Source organism: Pseudonaja textilis, chromosome 10 (genome assembly GCF_049901715.1).
Source record: "Pseudonaja textilis isolate UNSWEBS1 chromosome 10, rPseTex1.2, whole genome shotgun sequence".
NCBI classification, from domain to species: Eukaryota; Metazoa; Chordata; class Lepidosauria; order Squamata; family Elapidae; genus Pseudonaja; species Pseudonaja textilis.
In genome coordinates this window covers 4,586,644-4,608,479 of record NC_141999.1, presented here as the reverse complement: position 1 = coordinate 4,608,479, position 21,836 = coordinate 4,586,644, and the positions used below count along the sequence as shown (strand labels likewise).

The 21,836-nt window shown below is 42.0% G+C and overlaps 1 protein-coding gene across 5 annotated transcripts in view; it reads right to left on the bottom strand.

Annotated features, from left to right (window-relative positions):
* Positions 1–21,836, bottom strand: part of COL16A1 (collagen type XVI alpha 1 chain) — a 218,845-nt gene that overhangs the window by 12,368 nt on the left and 184,641 nt on the right. For all 5 annotated transcript variants that reach the window (XM_026702697.2, XM_087939551.1, XM_087939553.1 and 2 more), the window contains 12 exons: positions 18,146–18,199; positions 16,257–16,310; positions 14,464–14,517; positions 12,005–12,049; positions 11,301–11,354; positions 10,433–10,468; positions 9,171–9,233; positions 6,124–6,195; positions 4,243–4,296; positions 3,498–3,542; positions 3,123–3,167; positions 432–485 (listed from right to left, as the gene is read on the bottom strand). In XM_026702697.2, the coding sequence (XP_026558482.2) occupies positions 432–485; positions 3,123–3,167; positions 3,498–3,542; positions 4,243–4,296; positions 6,124–6,195; positions 9,171–9,233; positions 10,433–10,468; positions 11,301–11,354; positions 12,005–12,049; positions 14,464–14,517; positions 16,257–16,310; positions 18,146–18,199 (630 nt within the window). The remainder of the gene's footprint in view (positions 1–431; positions 486–3,122; positions 3,168–3,497; positions 3,543–4,242; positions 4,297–6,123; positions 6,196–9,170; positions 9,234–10,432; positions 10,469–11,300; positions 11,355–12,004; positions 12,050–14,463; positions 14,518–16,256; positions 16,311–18,145; positions 18,200–21,836) is intronic.

The window sequence follows — 21,836 nt, the reverse complement described above, 5'->3', positions numbered from 1 at the left end:
CTCTCTCTCCCTCCCTCCCTCCTTCCCTCCCCACCTCTCTCTTTCTATACACATCTGTATGAAGGTAACTGAGGTAAACTACTAGTAGAGGAATTAATCTTGTGGATTTACTTTGCTCTCTTCCCAACATCTTGATTATTCCAACTCACTTTCTTTGTCCCATGGAACACAAACCAAAGTGTTATGAATTGAGCCACCCACAGCATTTTGTATATCTCCATCCTTCATCTACTCCGCATTCTCAACTTGAGTTCCTTTAGTCAGTCATGGTATATTATGACAATGAACGAAGATTCTTCTATAATGATTTCCACATATTCATACACCACCGCCCTGCCCACTGCTGAATCCAGGCAAACACAGTGCAGGATTAACTCAAGAGTGTATTCCTGACATTGCAATTCATTTTTGTCTGGTTGTTGACAACTCACCTCAGCTCCAGGCCGGCCTGTATTTCCAGGAAGTCCTGGCTTACCACAATCACCCTAGAAAGACAAGGAGGCATGGCTTAGAATGTGTATATTATGGACGATATAAAGCAACCGAAGCCTATCTTTTTCCAGTAAACTTCCTGGTCTTCTTGTTCAACCAGCCTTGGTGACAGACGGTCATGAGGATCAGCTGTCCTCCTCACTGTCCCAACGGGCCCAAATCTCTGAATGCTTTGTCACACCCAAACACACCTTTGGGATTGAAGAGGTGTGTGAAGTTGCCTAGAGCCAGATTAAATCAATGGTCCACAGAGCCCATGGGGAACTCCGTCACTATTCTTCAAGTTTCCAATTATTGGGTTTCGATTCCCAGAATTCTCAATGGGAATTCAGGGGGTTTCTGAAGGGATAAGTTTGGGAGAGATGGATCTGCCCTATTTGACAGCTGTTCTACAGAGTCTACTTGATATCTTTTTACTGAATTTCTTTTTGCTCTTAGAAAGAATTTCTTCTCAAAACAGGGGCCTTTATAATCTCTCTCGGTCTCCAATATTTTTCAGCTTCTAATGTAACAAGCTGGATTGCCCTTGCATGATTGTTGAGTTGATGACCCTGAAATCTACTTTCATAACACTGTCAAGAAATGGTTGAAGTGGCAATGAAGAAGACCATGGTTATTATGAGGAGCTTAATAATATTCCCCCTTTATATTAAGACCAGTTTAGAGATCATTTGGAGGTAACCTGCTTGCCTTTCACTTTTGTTTACTGAATAAAGGAGAAAGGAAGTAATCTTTGTGTAGCTTTTTTCGCTGTGAAAGTCTCAGACATTTGATTTACATCCCAGAATCACCTGCTACCAAGCAAAATCAGGTCTTGGGGTCTTCTGACCATAGTACGACCATAAAGTCACAGTGCCCGGTTTTGATCCAAACTTTGGACTTATTTGTGAGGAGCTTCTGCATGTAACCTCACATTGGTATTGTAGAAATTGGCCGTCCTTAGGATATCTCTGTTGTTGTTATTAAGGAGTTCCTAACAGCATGTAAGAGATTTGGGTACTAGCTTGCTTGGTCTGTAAGCTTTTTATGTTATGCCTTTCAATCAGTTTGCTTGAACTAATAAAAAAGCTTAAAACCCCTTTATTTACCGGTTTGTTCATTATTTCTGGATGCAAAAGAAGCAATGGCTTGGGCACCTGGTCACTTGCCCTAATACTTGACCAAACAATGGTCATGAACACCAGCCTGCAGTTAATAATGTTGGACCTGTGACTTCAGCGGTACAGACTCTTCAGCACTTTGTCACCTGCTGACCACAGGGACAAAGGTCAGTGGGGCAAAGAAAGAAAGCTAATAATTTATTCCTTGCCTAAATACTCTGCTTGCTCCTGATCTCTGAGACAGCTAATCTCAAATCCCTGTCTCTTCCTTTTCTTCCAGATATGCACCTAAAGAATGCACATTCTCTCATTCTCTTTCTGGCAAGTTGTAGTTAGCTAGGTGCTAGGCTTTGTTTATCCCTATCTTGTTCTTCCTGAAACAAATCTCTTTTCTGTTGTAATTCTTAAAACGGCTTGCATTGCTTATCTTAGATTCTCACCTTCGGGAGCAGCCAAATGTATGCAGAAAAATTTTCCACAGATAATGAGTTGCATGTAGAATACTATACAGAAAATGCAACAATACAAGACAGATTCTGTCAGAGGGTCACCTTTCCAGAGAACTGAGAGATCTCTCTATTCTGAAATGAGGAGGAGGAAGAAGCGAGTGTGTAGCTTGGAGATGCTCCTAGATGTTAAACTCTCATGCAGTCAATGGTCAGAAGTATCTTTGATCTGACTGGCCAGTTGGAAGAAAATGACCTTCATAGTGTGGTGCCTGAGTGTGACATCTGCAACATGTTATCTGTGGGTCTGACAGAACTCGTCTGAGGTAAAATTGTGTCATCATGTGGGGTCATTGATTGTTTTCTTGCAGATGTTTCATTATCTGACTAGGTAACATCACCGGTTACCTGGGTAACTTAAGCAGTGATGATGTTAATGAAATGTCTGCAAGAAAACAACCAAGCACCAAAAGAACCCACAGTTCAACCCTGAGCTATAACTTCTCTGTTGATACCATCATGTGTTGCCTATTTCTTTCCAGACAAAATACAAAGGGCTGCTTATTGCTTTTATAAGATGCCTGTGGTTTGTATCAAGGCTTCTTGAGAAAGTTCCTCTTGCTGTAGGATTCAAGGTCTACTGGAGTTTTCTTCGTGGTCACCCAGTTTGGGGGGGGGGTGTATTTTCTACTGCATTATGGCAAGTCTTGGTTTAAAAGCTTTTAAGACCAAGCACTTCTTTAAAAAAAGGATTTTAGTTGCTGATTTTAATGGTGAGCATTGTTTTTAACATTTCTAGTTAACTTGATTGTTGTGTTTATCATCAGCTGTGAAGAGTCTTGATAGATTATAATGCATTTACCCAAACAAATTGTTCTTAAGGAGCTCATTAACAATCAGTGGTTTATATCAGTGAGAATTACAGTTTTCCTGCATTCAGGCTCACGCTACTTTGGCCTTTCCAATTTTCAGGCAAGGAGAAACCATCCCCTAGACAATATATTTGACCAATTTGACATGAGGTTGAATAAATAAGAAGGAACATGTATCACATTTTGATCTTGCAGTCAGTGACAAGGCTAACCTTCTGTCCTGGCAGGCCAGGATGACCTGTTTTCCCTTTGAATCCCTAGGGAGAAGAAAAAGAAAACAACAATAGAGAGGCTGTAAACTTGGCTCAAAGTCAGCAGGCACTGAAGATTCAGGACTGCCAACAGACCAGAAATGTACTTCCCCACAAAAGAACCTAGCCTGGTTTTAGTATCTGTCAACAATCATTACAGTTGAGAACAGCTGGTAAACATCTGCATGCCAAGACAAAGCTAAAAGGGCATCATCTAGCTGATGAAAAAATGGCACCATCAAATCTCCCAAGAAACTAAGAAAGAAATGGAAGAAAGAAATCTCTGTTCCCCTCTTTCCCAATGACTAGTAGAATCTTGGATAGCCAACAACTTACTGGAGGTCCCATCATTCCTGGAGGTCCTGGAGGTCCGGGGTCACCCTAGAAGAAGTCAAGAGAAAGACAACTGCAACATTCCTAGTCTTCAGCATACCAAAGTTGTCTTCTCTCCCTACTTCCCATCCGGATATAAACGGGTCCACTCTCTTTTCCCAGGAGTCATATAATCATCACCTTGCTATTACAGGTAATCTTGCACTTACGACCACAATTGAAGCTCAGAATTTATTTCGCTAAGTGAGAAATTTGTTGTGAGTTTTGCCTTGTTTTACGACTTTCCTTGCCACATTTGTTAAGCGAATCACTGCAGCTCTTAAGTCAGTGACACGGTTGTTAAGTGAATCTGGCTTCCCTATTGACTTTGCTTGCCAGAAGGTCACAAAAGGGGATCACGTGACCCCAGGATGCTGCAACCGTCATAACTATGAACCAGTTGCCAAGCATCCAAATGTGCTACGGGGATACTGCGATATTCATAAGTGTGAAAAATGATCATAAGTACCTTTTCTCAGTGCTATTGTAAGTTTGAACGGTCACTAAGTCAACTGTTGTTAAGTTGAGGACTATTTGTATTCTCAAGGAGGTGAAGGCCAGCTGACCCCAAACTTTCTTAATGGTTCGCTTTTCAATCCTAAAGAGCCAGCAGTGACTATAGAATGCAACCTATTGCTAGGGGATGATTGTTCATGTGAAAGTTGTAAGAAAGGCTAGTGTAATTTGCTACTGGGACACACATTCTTACCCGTGACCCTGGTTTTCCATCTTTTCCATCTTGTCCCTCCAGGCCAGATGGACCCTAAAAATAAACTTAGATTACACGTGCATTCTTTCTTTGAACTGCCAAGAGGAAAAAAAAAAATCCAAGTGCAACGGTCAACGCTTTATGTTTATTTAATGCACTATACATATTAAGACAGCTTAATGTGCTGAAGTTTGGTTTATGGATGGATATCTTTAAGCCGGAACATTTTAACCATAGTTGTTAAGATGAAAATAAATGAGCCACACACAGTGATGTCTCACTGTAATGATCTGGTATGATGATCAAGCATAGTTTGTAATTGATAGCCCTATAGAATCAGAAATTATGTTTGCATGTAGACTTGCAAAATATCCTTGATGCTAAATTGGATGCTGTGTAATGGGGAAAATAGTGCACTGCAGTTAGAACTGGAAACCCACACCTGAAAATTGCTGCAATATCAGCCTCTGAAGCTAAATGGAAAGTGAATATTGTCAAGCAAATTTACGTAATATTCTGCTTGTTACGGTGTCATTTGCTTGTTGTGCAAATCACAGCTAAAGAATCTAAATGGACGGCTGTGTAAGCCATGGCTTTTAGCGAGATCTAATTTAAACAAGTGCCCTTTTCTAAGCCTTTTCATAAAATTGGTTCATTTGGAAAAGGGCGAACAGACTCCTTCTAATCTTTACCTATGGCAGTCTTGCAAGGGGGTTGATATGTTGAAACAAGACAACAAAACAAACTCTTGGGCTCTTAGTACAAAAGTACATCTGGGGAAGCAGGACATTTTGAATACAGGGCGCACATCATAAATATTTTATGGAAGAACAGGAGCCATAGTTTCTGTTACAAAAATAATAAAGCATCTTCTTGCTCCTTGCTCGCCAGTCTTGGTCCCCACCAAGTGCCTCAGTGGATGGAACGTTTAAACCTTTTACTTTCCAACTTCAAGTTGCCACAGTTTCCTTGTTTTAGAATGGGTGATGAGGAGATACACTTGAGTTTAATTTGGTAGTTTAAGAACAGAATGAGATGAGTGTCAGGATTCCGGCCGTTCCTCCCATTTAAATCATGAGTCTCGAGCCAAACTTCCAAAACTTCAAAAGGATTTATTGGCAGTTAAGATGTCTGGTGTTGCCTGGGTGTAGCCAACTCTGAGGCACATAATTCATTGTCACCCTTGACCCTGGTTTTCCCCCACCCCCTGGGTGTACCGTAATTCATATTCTCCAATGGGATACCTCCATAGCCCAGAATCACCAATCATGCTCCCCAGTTAGAATTTTGCGCTGCAGAAACTTCAGTCACCTAGTTACTATCTTTGAAAACTATGTATGGAATAGAGTTTCACTTTCCAAGCTGCCTCACTGCTTCCCCCTCCCTTTCTGTTGGCAACTCTAAAAAGACCAGAGAAATATTTTATGAGTTGACAATGAGTGGGCTTCAGCGCCTGAAAGGGACTTCTTAGGGTGGAAACAGGAAAGCCGTACTGCTGATTTTCCACCGTGGGTGAAACCTGCTGTTTTGTCACCTTCATTGTAGGGGGATTTAGACCAGGGGTTCCCAGCCTCAGAACCACAGCCCGCTAGTGGGTCGTGAGCTGTTTGCAACCAGGCCACGGAAACAGCAGGTGAGTGCACATGCATTCCCACTTGCCCGAGCAACGGGGGAGCGTGTGCATTCATGCCCCACTTGCATGAGTGGTGATCACACCTGCACACCACTCGTGCAAATGGACCTGTGTGCATGCATGACTGCCAGGTACTCATGCAGTACCATCTCCTTTCCCATCTCCCCCTCACACACACACACACATACCATTGGTCCGCAAAGGTGGGGAAAGTCTGATTTAGCCCATTGGGTCTCCAGCCTACTTACCTGCAGTCCAGGTTGCCCTGGAGGCCCAGGGGGACCAGCCATGCCAGGAGTCCCACGCATCCCTTCGCTGCCCTGCAGAAAACAGAGGAGAGAAGCCCTTGCAGTGATTCTGCTGCTGTTGGCTGCCATGGAGAAGAAGAGTGAAGGAGAAAGAAGCCAAGGAGAGGACACAGCTTGGGCTGGGGAGAAATGCAATTAGATTCCCATGCCTCTTCCTTTCCATCGCATTTACAGGCAGTCCTTGACTTACAACAGTTCACTTAGCAACCATTCAAACTTACAATGGCACCGATAAAAATGACTGGTGGCCGTTTTCTGACCTACCACCTTTGTAGCATCCCCATGATCACGTGATCAAAATTCAGAAGCCCGGCTTCTGAAACTGGTTCATACTTATGACCGTGGCTGTGTCCCAAGGTCACATGATTCCCCCCTTGGCCATAAGTAAAGTCGGTGAGGAAGCCAGATTCACTTCACCGCAGGGTTACTAACTTAACAACTTCAGTGATTCCCTTAAGGGCTGTGGCAAGAAAGGCTGTAAAAGGGAACAAACCTCACTTCACAAACGCCTCACTTAATAACAGGAATGTTGGACTCAATTGTGGTTGTAAGTTGAGGACTACTTGTACTAAATGTTTATGTTGCCCCATCTCCTCTAGGCTTCCTCTTAGCTTCCTTTGCTGGAAAATGTCCCCTTCCCCGGATGACAGAAAGCTGATCTGCTCCTGGGAGAAGTGAGAATTATGCTTTGCCAGCCCTCCACAGAGGGAGGTCCCCCATCGCAACGTACAATCTTTCTTAAACCCAAATGGGGCCATTTTAAAAAAGGCAGCTGGACTTTTCTTGCGTTTTTTTTTTTCCCCCTTGAAAAGATTTCGCTTCTCATCCAATAAGCTTTTTCAGTTCGGAAGAAGCTTCTTGGATGAGAGTCGAAATGTTTTCAAAGGGGAAAAAAAAAAAACCTTAGAAAATCGAGCTGCCTTTTGAAAAAAAAAAGAAAAAAAGAAAAGCACCTTGAGGACAACTATGACCTATAACGATGATGAGGACAACTATGACCTATAACGACAACTATGACCTATAACGATGATTGAAAATCTCCATAGACACAAACCCTTCTTAAATTAGGCTCAAGGTTTGCTTCCCTTCAACATGCCTCTTCCTATTTCCCAAGAGCCAAACAAAATCTCCAGGCTGCAGTCCTGAGAAAACGCAGCAGATGTCAGTACAAGCCAGCACTTGGCAGGCTCCCCTCCCTCTCCCACTTCTCCTAATCTCTTCCCCGTTGCAACCCAACAGCTATTTTTCTCTTGGCATCCTCAAAGGGGCTCCTTTCCAGATCCACGCTTCCAATGCCTTCTCCATCCAGCCTTCTATCTGCAGAAAGAATTCCCATGACCCGTAATACATAGATAAAACTCTCTGCCTTAAGTAGTATGTGTCTTCTACAAATCCCTGTGGAAACTCCTCCTTTGAGCAAAAAAAACCCCAGTTCCCCCCCTTGCTCTTCTGAAGGGTGTTCATCCACGGTCTTGTTGGACAGAGAGCCAGCAAACTGAAGTAGTAGTGTGAGAGTTTGTAGCTCTGGGGGAAGAAGGGTCTTCATTTACCGCACAACTGCTTGTCTAGAAGATGGAAAATGTGAGTGGATGAGACAATTCGTGCCTTCTTACTCTCCTGCCTCTGAAATATCTCATGGCTGTGTCTCTTGCTTCCTGTACCTAGCGGGAAGGCAGCACAGGCAGTCCTTGAGTTATGACCAGAATTGGGACCAGAATTTCCACTCCCAAGAAAGGTCCATCATGCCCATTTTTTTTTGGTCATGGCTGTTAAGAGAATCACTGCCGTTAAGTGAATCACAGGGTTATTAAGCAAATCTGGTTTTCCCCATGGACTTCACTTGTTGGAAGCCAGGTGGGAAGGCCACAAATCATGCAATCATGCAATTCTGGGACACTACAATCTTCATAAATACATGCCAGTTGCCAAGCGTTTGGATTTTGATCAAATGCTACGATGGTTGTAAGTGTGAGGAATAATCAAAAGTCACTTTTTTTCAGCGCCATTGAAACTTGGAATGGTTGCTAAATGGATGGTTGCAGGTTTAGGTTTAGCTAAACTAGTGGAGACAAAGTCTTTATGTCTCCCTTGGTTGCTCCTTCTGTTCAGCTCTAAGTAATATTAGAAGACTGCAAGAGCAGCATTTTAGACGCGGAGTTTGGGGAAAGAAAATATAACCTCCAAGAGAATCTCAGGAACGAAAGATGGACTGGCATCTGGAGTGCTGCTCTCGCAGAGATCAAGTTGCCTGAAGATAGAGGAAGGGGAAGGGAGATATAGAGTCAATGCTGTCATTATCCCAATTTTGTCTGCAGATAAGTGCAGATTCTGCAAAAGGAGAAAGGAAGGGATGAATGAGGAAGGAGGAAGTCATGCTGCTTTCTGTAGCAACACTCCTGCAATTGGTATAAAATTTCAAGGCCAGCAGGGAAGTTGACCTTCATATTTTGTTTCTTTTGGCCTTGTTCTTTCAGTTTGGAAGCCAGAACCCGCCCCTCTTCTTCAAGCCCAGGATACCGGAGAATCCCTTTCCCCCAGCAGTTTATAACAGCACTTTTAAGGCTGCATTTGGGTTAACCACACGGATTTCCATGCATTCTTTCCCTCTGTCAATATTTCTGCAGCTGAAAAAAAAATCATCCAGGAAAATCAGTTGTAATAGAATTGTTTTCACTTTAGGTGTATGGTTTTGTATGCGACTTTCCCTTTTATATTTTTTAGAAACACACTGCATCCATGTTTTTATACAGAAGTATCATTTCAGCTCAACTACCCCTTGATACATATAATCTTCTTGATGCATCTTTCTTGAACAACTTCTTTGTGTGAATGAAAATGCCAAGAAAAAGGGTGTTTTCATTAGCTGGTGCAATTTTGCTCCCGTTGAAATCGGATGGCAGGTATGTTTACATCCTTCCCGCTTCTTGCAAAATTGCTCCTGCTTCGTTTATCTTCCCTCCCCTCAAGATTTGACTTTGGTCACTCACCTTTTCGGCTGGAGGTCCTTGAGGTCCAGGAGGCCCTGCTTTTCCTGGAAAACCTGGAGGACCCTGAAGAAGACACCAGCAATGATTTCAGAACACTAAATATGCTACATTAGTAAGAAAAGGTCTATTCAGTCTAAGTGTGGAATTTTGTAATAGGACAAGCAGGGATTCTGCAATAGGTCTAAATGACTTGAATTAGGTTACTATACATTTCTATAGCCTATCATAGAGAGGGGCAGAAGCTCTGCAAAAATCAAAACTCCCCACTAATTTTACTCATTATTTAACTTTGGAGCTTCTGAGATTTTAGTCGGATCAGGTGCTTCATGGTATTATGAGATGTTGATGTGAGGCTATGCGTTGTGGTGAAAAGAATGCTCATGCTGGCTTCTGAATAGAAAATGGGTTGATGTTTTGTCCTAGTAGGCCGAGGGGAGCCCCCCGTTGAGATTTTCCACCCCAAGTAGCAATCAGGAAGTGAGAAAAACGGGCAAAAAGTTGTGTGGTTCTGTGATGAACTGATGAAGTTCTCACAGATAGTGTCTTTGGTTAGCTTTAAGCAGAATGTTTTATGTTGAAGTTCTCCAGCTATGCTGGATTATCAATTTCCATCCTGTCAGGTCCAAACCATATCTGGATGGCATCAGATTGGAAAAAGATGATTGGAAGCTGGTGGAAAGTTAATTTTCCATTTCTGCACTGCCAGAGAAAGGTCTGTGATGTTTGTTTTTGAGCTGTTTTAGTTGTTTTCTTGAAGATGCATCATTACCCACAGAATAACAGAGTAACAGAGTTGGAAGAGACCTTGCAGGTCTTCTACTCCAACCCCCTGCATTTCAGACAAATGATTCTTAAAAACCTCCAGTGTTGGAGCACCCACAACTTCTGGAGCCAAGTCGTTCCATTGATTAATTGTTCTAATTATCAGTGTTCTGATGCTACCTAATTGGGTCATGCAAGAAAACAACCAAGCTCAGAGAGCACTAAGGAGCCCAAAGTTCAGCTCTGGGCTATAAATATTTTCTTCTATTAGTACATTGGTTTTTCTCATGCTAGTACTGCTTTTCTTCTTAAACAGATTTCTCTTGGGGATTTTATCCCTAAGGAGAATCTTAATTGATGTGATTGGAATCTATGGGAAGAGGCGCTGTGACTCTTTACTTGTGGCCATGCGCTGTTTCAATTCACAGACATTTTGAAAGTGATTGTCTAAGGAGATCCAACACTCCAGGACAAAATATTTTAGAATGTACCAAACTTACCGGTGCCCCTGGAAAACCAGGCTGGCCTTGAAAACCCTGTGAATAAAACAAATGTAGATTAATACCCAGCAATGCCCAAGACAGATAGGCAAAATAGCCCCCCTGATGCAAGCGGTGCTGATCTGAAAAAGCTAAGTCGAGTAAAACCACATTAGCATTTTGGACAGGAGACCACAGAGAAATCTTGGGGCAGATGACTAAACTGGGAAGAGGAAAAAAAGCTCTCAGAAGGAGGCAAGGACAAATAACTACTGTATTGGATTTCTGTATTATTTATTCAGGTGGCATTAAGCTTTTAAAGGACTTCCTTACTTCCCTCTTGGAAGTTTGAGACAGACTCAAGACCCCAAGATCATCGGCTGGGAACCTCCAAGGCAGGCAGACTGTTCACAGAGCAAGTAAAGTGCAAATGATTGGTGGACAATGGACAATGGGAGGGCCAGGAGGGGAAATGGCAAAGTTTTCTTAACGCTGTTTGCACAAGAACTGGAGTTTCTATTTCTGTGCCCATTTGGGATTTTCGGTAAAGTCTTTATTTATTTTCAGTAAACTTTGAGTAAAACTTTAAGAGTTCAGTAAACTCTTGGTTAAAAGAATGTCCCAGGAGTTTCTCTTACTGTCTAACCAGTAGGTAGGACAGTTGACATAAAACAGACAGAATTTTGACCGCACTCGCCCTTTTCAAGCCCATGCCATGCAATCACTCCTAGCACTCCAGATTAAGCCTCCAACAGAGGCTGGAGGAAATGACACTCAAAGCAGTGAGGCACAGGGACACTATTGCAGTGTCCGGGGATAACCTGTGGGCACATTGCCCCACGTGGTGGCCACTTCCAGAGTGGAACACTCCTGGCCCAGAATAGCTTACCTGGTCTCCTTTTTCCCCTGAGCTGCCTGGCAACCCTCTTTCTCCTCTGGGACCCTGATGCAAGGAAAGAATAACGTGAGTGTTGTTTGCTTGGACTTGTTGCACTGCAGGCTTGAACTTCTCCCTGGGCTGGTTAGGCTTAGATGATGATGAATGAATGAAAGCTGGAACCTTTGTCCCTGACGTGCTCCTACTCAATTGGTAGAGCAGCTTTGAATCCAGAGAACCCTTCAAATAATCTAGCCTGGTATGATAAACTCCAGAGTCAGGTTCACCTCCTTAGTGAGAACTATGACCCAGATCATATATAATGTACACAAAATAGATTCCCTTCCTGCATTCTCAAACATGCTAACTAGTATATCTATATCTATATTGGTATCTATCTATCTATCTATCTATCTATCTATCTATCTATCTATCTATCTCTAAGGAAATCACAAACGCTTACCCTGTTGACTCAACCTCTGATACCCAACCTTTGATACCATTCCTTCTTTTCTGACTGCCGACTGTTTTTAGATTGGGAACTCCTCAAGGCAAGACCTATCAAACCTGTTGTTTGCAAAACATAAATGACTTCCCATCAAGTATTTGCTACAGAAGGCAAGGCTTGCTGCAGCTCAGTTGTCCTCGGAGGCAGTGGAAGCCTCAAGATTTCCTGCACTACAGTCGTGCTGTATACAGTGAGCTGATAAGCTTACCGAGGGTCCTATGGGTCCTATGGGTCCGTCTCCGCCAGGGGGTCCCTGGAGAGCAAAAGGAGACATTCCATCAGCAACATTCCTAGAAATTAAGAATGCTCCTAGTGGAGGATGGAAGGGAGGAGATAAGCTCTTGAGTTGACAATTGTTGATGTAACAATAATGGCTTCAGAGAATAAGACAGTTTAAAAAGAACAAGTACACGCTTCCATAAACCTGTTTATTATTTTTATTTACTAAATTGCAGACTTAATTAATATAATCTAATATATAAATAAAAATTATGAGAGCCTTGACATCATTTGTGAGAGTGGGTGTAGGATTTATATCATCGTTAATGAACAGATAGTTATGCCTTACTGAGATACTCGTAAAATTGTTTACATGCAAGAGGCTCCAAAATTGATTTGTAAAATCTGCCAGAGAAGTTTTGAAAGTCCCCCTTTTTTTAAACCCCAAAGAATCATACTCAGTTGTTGTAGGTTGGTTTTTCCTCTGACTTACATGCTGGCAGGAGATGGTGGATGCTGTGGCAAACACTCCTAAAAAGGGTCAGGCTTGGAAAGGTTAATCCACAGCCATTTGAGCAAGATGGTCTTGGGAATTAGAACACTTTCACGTGACCAGCCCTTAGGTCTCTCAACCCATCAGTCTATTTCAGTAGAGAATGAGCCCATGGTGGGTCTCCTGGTTCTTGATGATGTAGTCCTACCTAGTCCCTACCTTTCCTTCCTTTCAGTTTTCCCACACATATTGTAGCTCAGATGAAATGAATGGGTGGCAAAGGATGTTAATTAGCTCCTTTGAGTATTTTTTTTTCTGGGTAATTTGGAAGGAACAATTCTCCTTTTCTTTGGCAGGGGAGACATTGACATGCAAGGTGCCACCCTGTGAGCTTTCTTCTTCTCCATAACTTGGTTTGGACTGAACTTGAGATTATCTTTCCTGGTTGGTTAGATTCACAGAGAGTGACTACCATAGAATCCTAGAACATAGGGCTGGAAGGGATCCTTGGAGATCTTTTCTCATCCAACACCCTGCTCATGGCAGGAGATCCTATACCACCCCAGGCAGGTGATTATCCAGTCTATCTTTGAAAGCTTCCAGTGATGGAGCACCCACAATTCTAGGAGGCAAACTATTCCATTGATTCATTGTTCTCACAGTCAGAAAATGTCTCTGTGGTTCTAGATTGGATCTCTCTTTAATGATCTTCCACCCATTGCTTATTTGTCCTGCCTCTAGGTGCTTTGGAGAATAAGTCAATTCCCTCTTCTCTGGGACAGTCCCTCAAGTACTGAAATACAGCTATAATGTCATGAAATTCCTTATCCATAGAAAAGATAAAGGAGAATACATCAAAATTTTATGGAATCACCGGCTTTTGGTCAGAATGTTGTTTGATAACTAGGAAATCTGCTTCAGCTAAAACAGTGTTTGCCAATCTCGGCAGCCTGAAGATATGTGGGCTTCAACTCCCAGAATTCCCCAGCCAGTTGAAATCCACACGTTTCCAAGGTATCGTTAAGAAATGCACCACTAAAACCAGGGCTCCCTCTTGGCTTAGCAATGCCCTTAAAGTACGGCAGCTTACCTCACCAAGGTATTTTATATTTACCTAACTTAATATGAATCTTAATGCATTTCTTGCCCTTTCATATTCCTACTTTCAGGCTGATTTATAGCAATGTTAAACAGTTAAAGCCATAAATTAAAATACTTTTTAAAAATGCGGATATAACTACTACAGAATAAAATGTATACCAATGATATTTTAAAAGGCCTTTGAGGATATAACTTGCAGCTGTAAAGATAGGAGAGAGAGCTTTGTAAAAACGAGAAGAGGGTTATACGCAGGGGTGGGATTCTACCAGTTCGGATTGGTTCGGTAGAACCGGTTGCTATGATTCTGCGCAGTTTGGAGAACCGGTAAATTGTGCCCTTGGCTGGCCCCGACCCTTCCTGCCCACCCACTCACCCCACCAAGTCATTCCTCATCTCGCCCACCTTCACCCACCATTGCTACCTGCTTTCCACCGTGGCCCTGATCTCCCTGGGTGAGTGAGCCTATAAGCAAGCCCTGGTTGAGTTGGCTCCTGGGCCAGCCTAGGCCACTGAGCTCTCCCCAGCTGCCATCCGCGGGCTTGCCTGGCTTGCTTTGTTATGACCTAACTAGCTAGTTGCCGCCCCACTGCAAGGCCGTGGCTGTGCTGGCTGGGAAAGAAAGGAACATTCTCCTTCTCCCCCAGCCACGAAGAAGCAAGCCACACCCACAAATTAAGCCACACCCACAGAACACCCACAGCACCACACCCACAGTTGTTAAAACGTTTGAATTCCACTTCTGATTATACGGAGAGAGAAAAAAGGATCTTCTTCCCCAGCCACAGTTCCAAGGATGAGCTCTGAAAGGATTACAGGAAAGGACATTTAAGATAAAACCTCTTCCAGTTACTTACCGATTCCCCTTTCTCTCCTGAGGGTCCAACATAGCCCCGTTCCCCTTTGGCACCCTAATGGTAAGCAAATACATAAACATGAAAAGGGAATATTGTCAGCAGTGCTATAAGAGCAAACCCCTCCCTCCATTCAACCATTTCTAATTCTCAGAGACTCCCCAGATCATGTCTCTGCAGTTTTCTTGATCCAAGTTTTTCAGAAGTAATTTGCACTGAGTTTGCCATTCTCTGTTTCCTAGGGGTAAGAGGAACTGCTTGGCTCAAGGTCACCCAGTTGTCTTTGTGGCCAAAGTGGGACAAGAACGCACAGTCTCCCATTTCTAACCTGGTGCCTTTATCCCTACACTTAAACTAGCAATTAACAGCAGCCAAAGCAAGTGAGCACTGCAGTAAAACAAGAATCCCCTCTTTCTTCCATTCTTCTAATAAAATAATAAAAGTTCTGCAAATATTTTTCTTAATAAAAGGTCAAACATAATTTGGCAAACTCTGCTTTTGAAACCAATGTTTTAAGTTTCCAACTATTGATTCTAAAAATGGTGAAAAATTTAACACACATGATAAAATCTGAATATTTTATACTTTCCCCTACATGCAATAGAAATCCAATAGGGCTTTAAGAAGGCATACTGTATTCTAAAGAGAATCATATGAGAAGAAGAGAAATATGAGCAAACTTTGGATCAGAAAAAATGTCTTTGAATTTTTTTTCTTTCTACAAGGCAATTCTGCTCCACTGTGGGTAATTGATGAACACCCAACATCTTTCTTGGGATTCAGAAAATGGTTTTTGGGTGGCACTAGGTTCCTTCTTAAGTCCCCAAAGCAAGGCATCATGTAGCCATTCAGCCCATCTCTTTGGCATGAGTTAGGAGACCCAGGTCCAGGCCCATCGGCAGCCATGGAAGTCCATCGATGATCTTCTGTCTGTCTTTCTGTCTTTTTTTGTTAAATAAGTTTTTTTTTTATTTTTCAATATAAACATACATGTTTTGTGGGCATTGCATTGACTGGGTGAAGTCTTTTTTAAGCAACAGTAACAACAATAATAGAAATAGATACGTGTAATTCTAATCTTCCACAACTCCAACAATGCTATCTGTCTGTCCGTCTATCTCTATCATCTTTCTTCTATCTATCTATCTATCTATCTATCTATCTATCTATCTATCTATCTATCTATCATGTCTCATCTATCTATATCTATCTATCTATCTATCTATCTATCTATCTATCTATCTATCTATCTATCTATCTATCTATCTATCTATCTATCTATCTATCTATCTATCTATCTATCTATCTATCATCTATCTATCTTTCTATCTATCAATCATCTATCTATATCTATCATCTATCATCTATCTATCTATCTATCTATCTATCTATCTATCTATCTATCTATCTATCTATCTATCTATCTATCTAATTTATATGCTGCCCATCTCACTCTGCAAACTGGCTCTCAGTGGACTTAATTACAATTAAAATAATAAGTATAAAAATATTAGATACAAAGATGAGAAACGCAAGGCAAGATTGGTATGGGGGTGCCCTCCTCTTCCCTGTCAGTCCACCAGCCACCTTCAGTATGGAGCGCTCCCATCAGCATCTAAGCCAACCAGCAGAGGCAGATGATGAAACCCTTCTGAGTGCCAAAAGGGTCATTACTGCTTAGCTGAACTGCCCTCACAGGACTGTGGCAGTGGGGAGAAATTAGAAGAGACAGTACAAGGCACACACACCCTTGAGATCCAGGAGAAAGAAGGGCTACAAAGGAAGGTCATACTCACAGGGAGCCCAGGTGGTCCAACTGATCCAGGATATCCAGGCTGACCTGGAGGACCCTAAAGAGAAGAACATTGAAAATATCTCAATGCAGGCTACTACTGAAGCTTCAAGTTAACCTGGCAGAACCAGCTCTCTATGGCATCCACGCAGTTCCATTGGGATGTTTAGGTAGATGCTCAAACACGGCAGGCAAGTCTTCCTTTTCTCATTTAACCCCTTCGGCAATATGCAGCAGAATCCATGTCCTTGTGCTCAAGTTACTTGAACATGGAGTGGTGGCCCTTCTTGGCATCTTGTCAAATCCTCCGTCAGAATAATAAATAGGTGGACAGCTGTTCTTTTTTTACTGCAACCTTGCAGGTCAAGTGAGGATTCCAACTAGATTAGAAATTTCTTAGATTTAGATCAGATGAAATCTAGAATTTCTTAGATTAAAATTGCAATCATGGAACTAAGGCAAGGTTTTTCAACCTTGGCCACTTTAAGATGCATGGGCTTCAACTCCAGAATTCCCCAGATAGCAATAGCAGACTTATATATTGCTTCACAGTGCTTTACAGCCCCCTCTAAGCCATTTACAGAGTCAGCCAATTGCCCCCAACAATCTGGCTCCTCATTTTTCCGAGCTCAGAAGGATGGAAGGCTGAGTCAACCTTGAGTCTGGTGAGATTTGAACTGCCAAATTGCAGGCAAGCAGGCAGGCAGGCAGCAGAAGTAGCCTGCAGTACTGCATTCTAACCACTGCACCACCACGGCTCAAGCTAGGAAGAGAAACTAGTGGGAAGTGGAAGAGAAGCTGGGGCCAAGATTGAGAAACATCAAACTAAGGGGGGCGGGGGGATATATATATATATCTCACTGTAGAATGGAAAGGGGAGCCTTGAATGCATGAAACCTCTCTAGGTCTGTACACTGGGTAGCTACTATGTTCAGATGACAGGCTGAACTAAATCAGCCAGAAAGTTGCTGGCTACTTTGATGCGACACAATCAGCTTTTATTTCAGGGGAGTTGGGGTCAGTTGGGGGTCCCACTCAGCTCATAGTTCCTACTGTGCAAACCCTAAACAGGTTAATTCAGTAATAAGCTTAGCATGCTAAGATATTCTGTAGACCTTTTCTGGCTTACCTGGCTTTGCCTCCCTATCGTTAAGCAGACAAAAACCATCACTTTAAATCACAGTTAACTCTTTGTGGACAATCAGGCATTTTGATAGCACGCAGCAAGTGCTTTTACAAAATAACTTCTATTTTGAATGTGGCCAGTTACAATGCCTTCACTGCTCAGAAGATGAGATGTTCTTCCTCCACCTATTTAAATGTCCTCCCTTCTACTATTCCTCGTTTGATTTTTTTTCCTCTAGGCAGAGAGGGAGAATATTGTCACTTCCATGGCATCTTCAGAGGAGATAAATGCTTCTAGAGTTCTCCATTTACTTGTTACTGCAAATTAGAAGAATCTATTTAATGCACTTAAATCAGAGAGAGAAGAGGCCCAACAACAGCTGGATGCTCATGGACACAGCCTCTAATTATAGATTTTCCAGATCTGATATCATCTGTTTGTGGTTGATTACAAGCGAAACACTCTTCAGGTTCTGTCATTGCTTTAAAAAAACGTATGGGGCATTCTAGCTCCTGCCTCAAGTCATCTGTAACTTGTTATTTGAGGCATTTGGAGTCATGATCACACCAAAATGTTCTCCATCAATCTCAACTGTACCCATCCATGAGGCTTGTCATCAGTCTTCTAAGCTGTGCAATCGAAGGGAATTCAGACCTGTCCTTTCCCAACCTAGCATCTTGCAGACAAGTTGCTGTCTCAATCGATCTGTAGAGAGCCATGCATAGCTCAAGGCTTCTCTGAAATTATCAGTTGGATCCAACACTCACTGGTTCTCCCTTGGATCCAGGGAATCCAGTTGGCCCACGTTCACCTTGGAGTCCCTTCGGAAAGAAAAAGATACAAGGCATGTTTCATGTTGTCTGCCCTCCCCCCATTTAACTGAACCACGGTTGCGAAGGTGGCCTCTCTAGCTATGTACCTGGGAACAGGCTGGGAACAGATGGAGAATAAGTTATAGAAATAGGAATACAGCATAAGTATCGAGTAGTCTTGAGGTAGTCACCACTTCTTTAATTAACCACTGGTGCCAGGAAAGCTACCATCAGCATCTGGAACACAGTTTTCCATAGCTTTTTCTAGGCTTACAGAGATCAATAGAATGCACACAGATTTGACGGGTTAGTCTTCCGAATAGCCAGGTTTTAGAAGGGCAGTGTTTGCAGCAGAAATTCTGGGCACACATGACATTGCTAATTGAGACAAGGAACAATCAAAATGGGTTTGGATCATGATCTGGGCAAGGACAGAATATTCACAAATGTTCTCTCTCTCCCTTACACGCACACATATACACACTTACATTTTGTTCCAAATACAGGTAGTCCTCGCTTAATGACCAAAATTGGAGCTCCATTCCTAAGTGCTGCAGTCGCTAAGCAAAACATCACGTGATTGCACTTACAATTTTATTTTCGCCATCTCTATTAACTCTGCTAATCACAAGCTGGTTGGGAAGCATCTGAATGGCAATCGCGTGACTGCAGGATGCTGCAATGGTCATTAATGTGAGGATTGGCCATAAAGCTATTTCTTACAGCACTGTAATATTGAACAGGCATTATAGTTGGTAAGCGAGGACCACCTGTATAAGGTCTTAATTGTCCCAGGGAGACATATTCCAATCCCCACAAAGCACTATTGGAAACACATTGCTAGATGAAAAGAATTAACTTTATTTGGATTTCTTTCCTATGATCTAGGAAAAGCTTTCTCTGAGTATTCAAGACAGCATGTGGTGCAGAAAAAAAATCAGCAAGTTTTTAAGTACACACATCTAAATTCCAAGACAAAGTGAGTGGTATTATGTGGCTGTCACATTTCCTGCATTGGCATCTTGGAAGCTCTAGAGAAGATGAAATCATTATCAAATAATTTCACTGTTTTTTTTCTCTTTACTACTTACACAAGAACCATTGAATCTGATTAGATTCCACTTCAGTCTCCATTACTGATCCTGGCCAAACATTTAAATTAAAGTCACAGCCATGATTCATAATTCAATGGGAACTGGTGACTAGTTCCCACAGAAAAAAATGGAACATCTAAGGTTGCAATCCTGTGCAAAAATCCTTAGAGAAACCTACCTATCTATCTATCTATCTATCTATCTATCTATCTATCTATCTATCTATCTATCTATCTATCTATCATCTATCTATTTATCTATCATCTATCCCTCCCCCCATCAAAGATAGATAGATTGTGCTGGTCTTTGATTTAGATAGATGATCTTCCTCCCTCCCTCCCTCCCTCCCTCCCTCCCTCCCTCCTTCCTTCCTTCCTTCCTTCCTTCCTTCCTTTCTTTCTTTCTTTCTTTCTTATGCTGTCATTCTAATAAGTGCCCAATCAGCTCCTTCCTCTGTGATCATGGGAACAGATCATGAGGAAAATACATGAAGCCTCACCAGGAGGACAGAAGTAGAAAATGGCCTGTAATTTAGGATCAGGTTTCGATTGAAGATATGAAAGTTAGCAAAAATAGATTGATCTAAGAGAAAAATGAAACATAAAAAAATGATCCACAATGTTCTTTCCTTAGCACAGAGGTCTTCAAACTTGACAGCTTTACGACTTCTGGACTTCACCTCCCAGAATTCCTCCTCCAGTCATGTTAGTTCGGGAATTCTGGGAGTTGAAGTCCACAAGTCTTAAATTTCCAACTTTGAAGACCCTTGCCTTAGCAAATATACATTTTTATGTTGAGCAAAAAGCTGAAGAAGGCAGAATATCTTCAGGGTGGGTCAAAAAGACACGACTGTGCTTCATATGTAAAAAAAAAATTGTGGGCCTTTGATTGCATATTTATGACCTGAAGTTTTGATCTCACCCTATTGACATATCTGAAAGAGAATTATATTTTGATAATTCTCCCCTCCTTTTTCTCATGTTACTTCATCATCCTGGATACTGTTCAGTTTGGTCCAAAGCCTGGGACTGGATCCATGAGGAGATTCAGCAAGTAATTCATGCCATAAGTTCATTGTAGGATAAAATTGTTGGATTAGGGAGGAATGGGGCTTTGTTTTATCAGGGCATCCAATAATATATTCCTAAAATGCTTCTAGAATATGTTTTTTCATTGTGTAGTAGTTGAAGGGAAGGAGGCAATCACTTTTTACTAACTTAAGTTGTTTTTTTTCCTGCACCGCAATTATGAAATACTGTTTTTACAAAGGCTGCCTACAGATGTCTTTTCTGTTTTCATATTCTGATGAGCCAATTATAAAGGGAAGATTTGAGGACCGAGACTGTTTTTCTTACTTGCAAATAGTCAAACTAGGAAAAATGGACAATCTTTCTACTTGCAGGGCCAAGTTAGAAAAAAAGGACTTATACTTATCTTGCTAAAACCATTGTCAAATGAAAACCATTGTCAAAGCATTTTGGCCAACATTGTATTCATTTCCCTTTGTGGTCCAGCCGTGAAAGGCTTCAGTTCGATTTCCTCATCTACAGACCCAAAGAGATTCTGAATTTTCCTACTAAATGCAAATACTAGCCCAATTTGGAATCTCCCCTAAGAACGCCTGGTGACTAGGAGAGAAAGCAATGCTTCCAGTTGACACTGGTTGCTTGTAGGACCTCGCTTGTGCATTCATCCAATCAATGGGGATGTCTCCAGAGACTCTTTAGTATCCAAAAGTCCCACATCACAAGCATCTCTCAACTGTAATTTCTTGCTAAGTAGAGAAAGACCTACACAACCTATAATACAAGAATGAATCTCCATTAATTACACCCCACACACATGTGGGAGGTTTTCATGAACCATTGCAGGGTAGAGTTAGTTGAGGTTACATGGTGATGGCTTTTATTGGATGTACTCTTGACACCAGACAGTGACAGGGCCACATCACGGAGCGATTAATCACACAGACTGGGAGTTACAGTGTCATTAGTGAGATGAAAATCAGGAATTAATGAATGGTGGTGATGGTCAGGTGAGGATACAATGATGTTTCAAGAGCTGGAAGCACAACTCACAGACATGACAAGGGAGGCTCTTTAGTTTAGGAAAAGTGACAGCTTCTTCTCAAGTCCACAGATTCTTTCTCAGGTATGTATTTGAACCTGGGTCCAACTGCTTCCTCTGAAGGGATTCAGCTCAGTAGGTATTCATGACCAGAGTCTCTAATTGATAAGCTAAGCCCTGGGGGGAAAATTGTGTGTTGGAATCTACTTTATATGAAATATCTCTGGGGAGAAATATCAGCTGTCTAGAAATAATCAGTCTACTCACTGCCTGATAAATAGTTCCAAACCCAGAATATCCCATCACAAATTGGGATTGTGGAGTCTTCTAGTGTGCTTTTCTGAAGGAAGGCTGAGGAAGGATCTTGTCTGAGAGCTTACCCTTAAAGGGGAATTCTCTAGATCAAGTGAACCCCGTGTTGCCTATGGAACTAGATAGTTTTCTATCGCAATTGATCGTTGGAAGGGAAAGTTCTGATTGAAAGA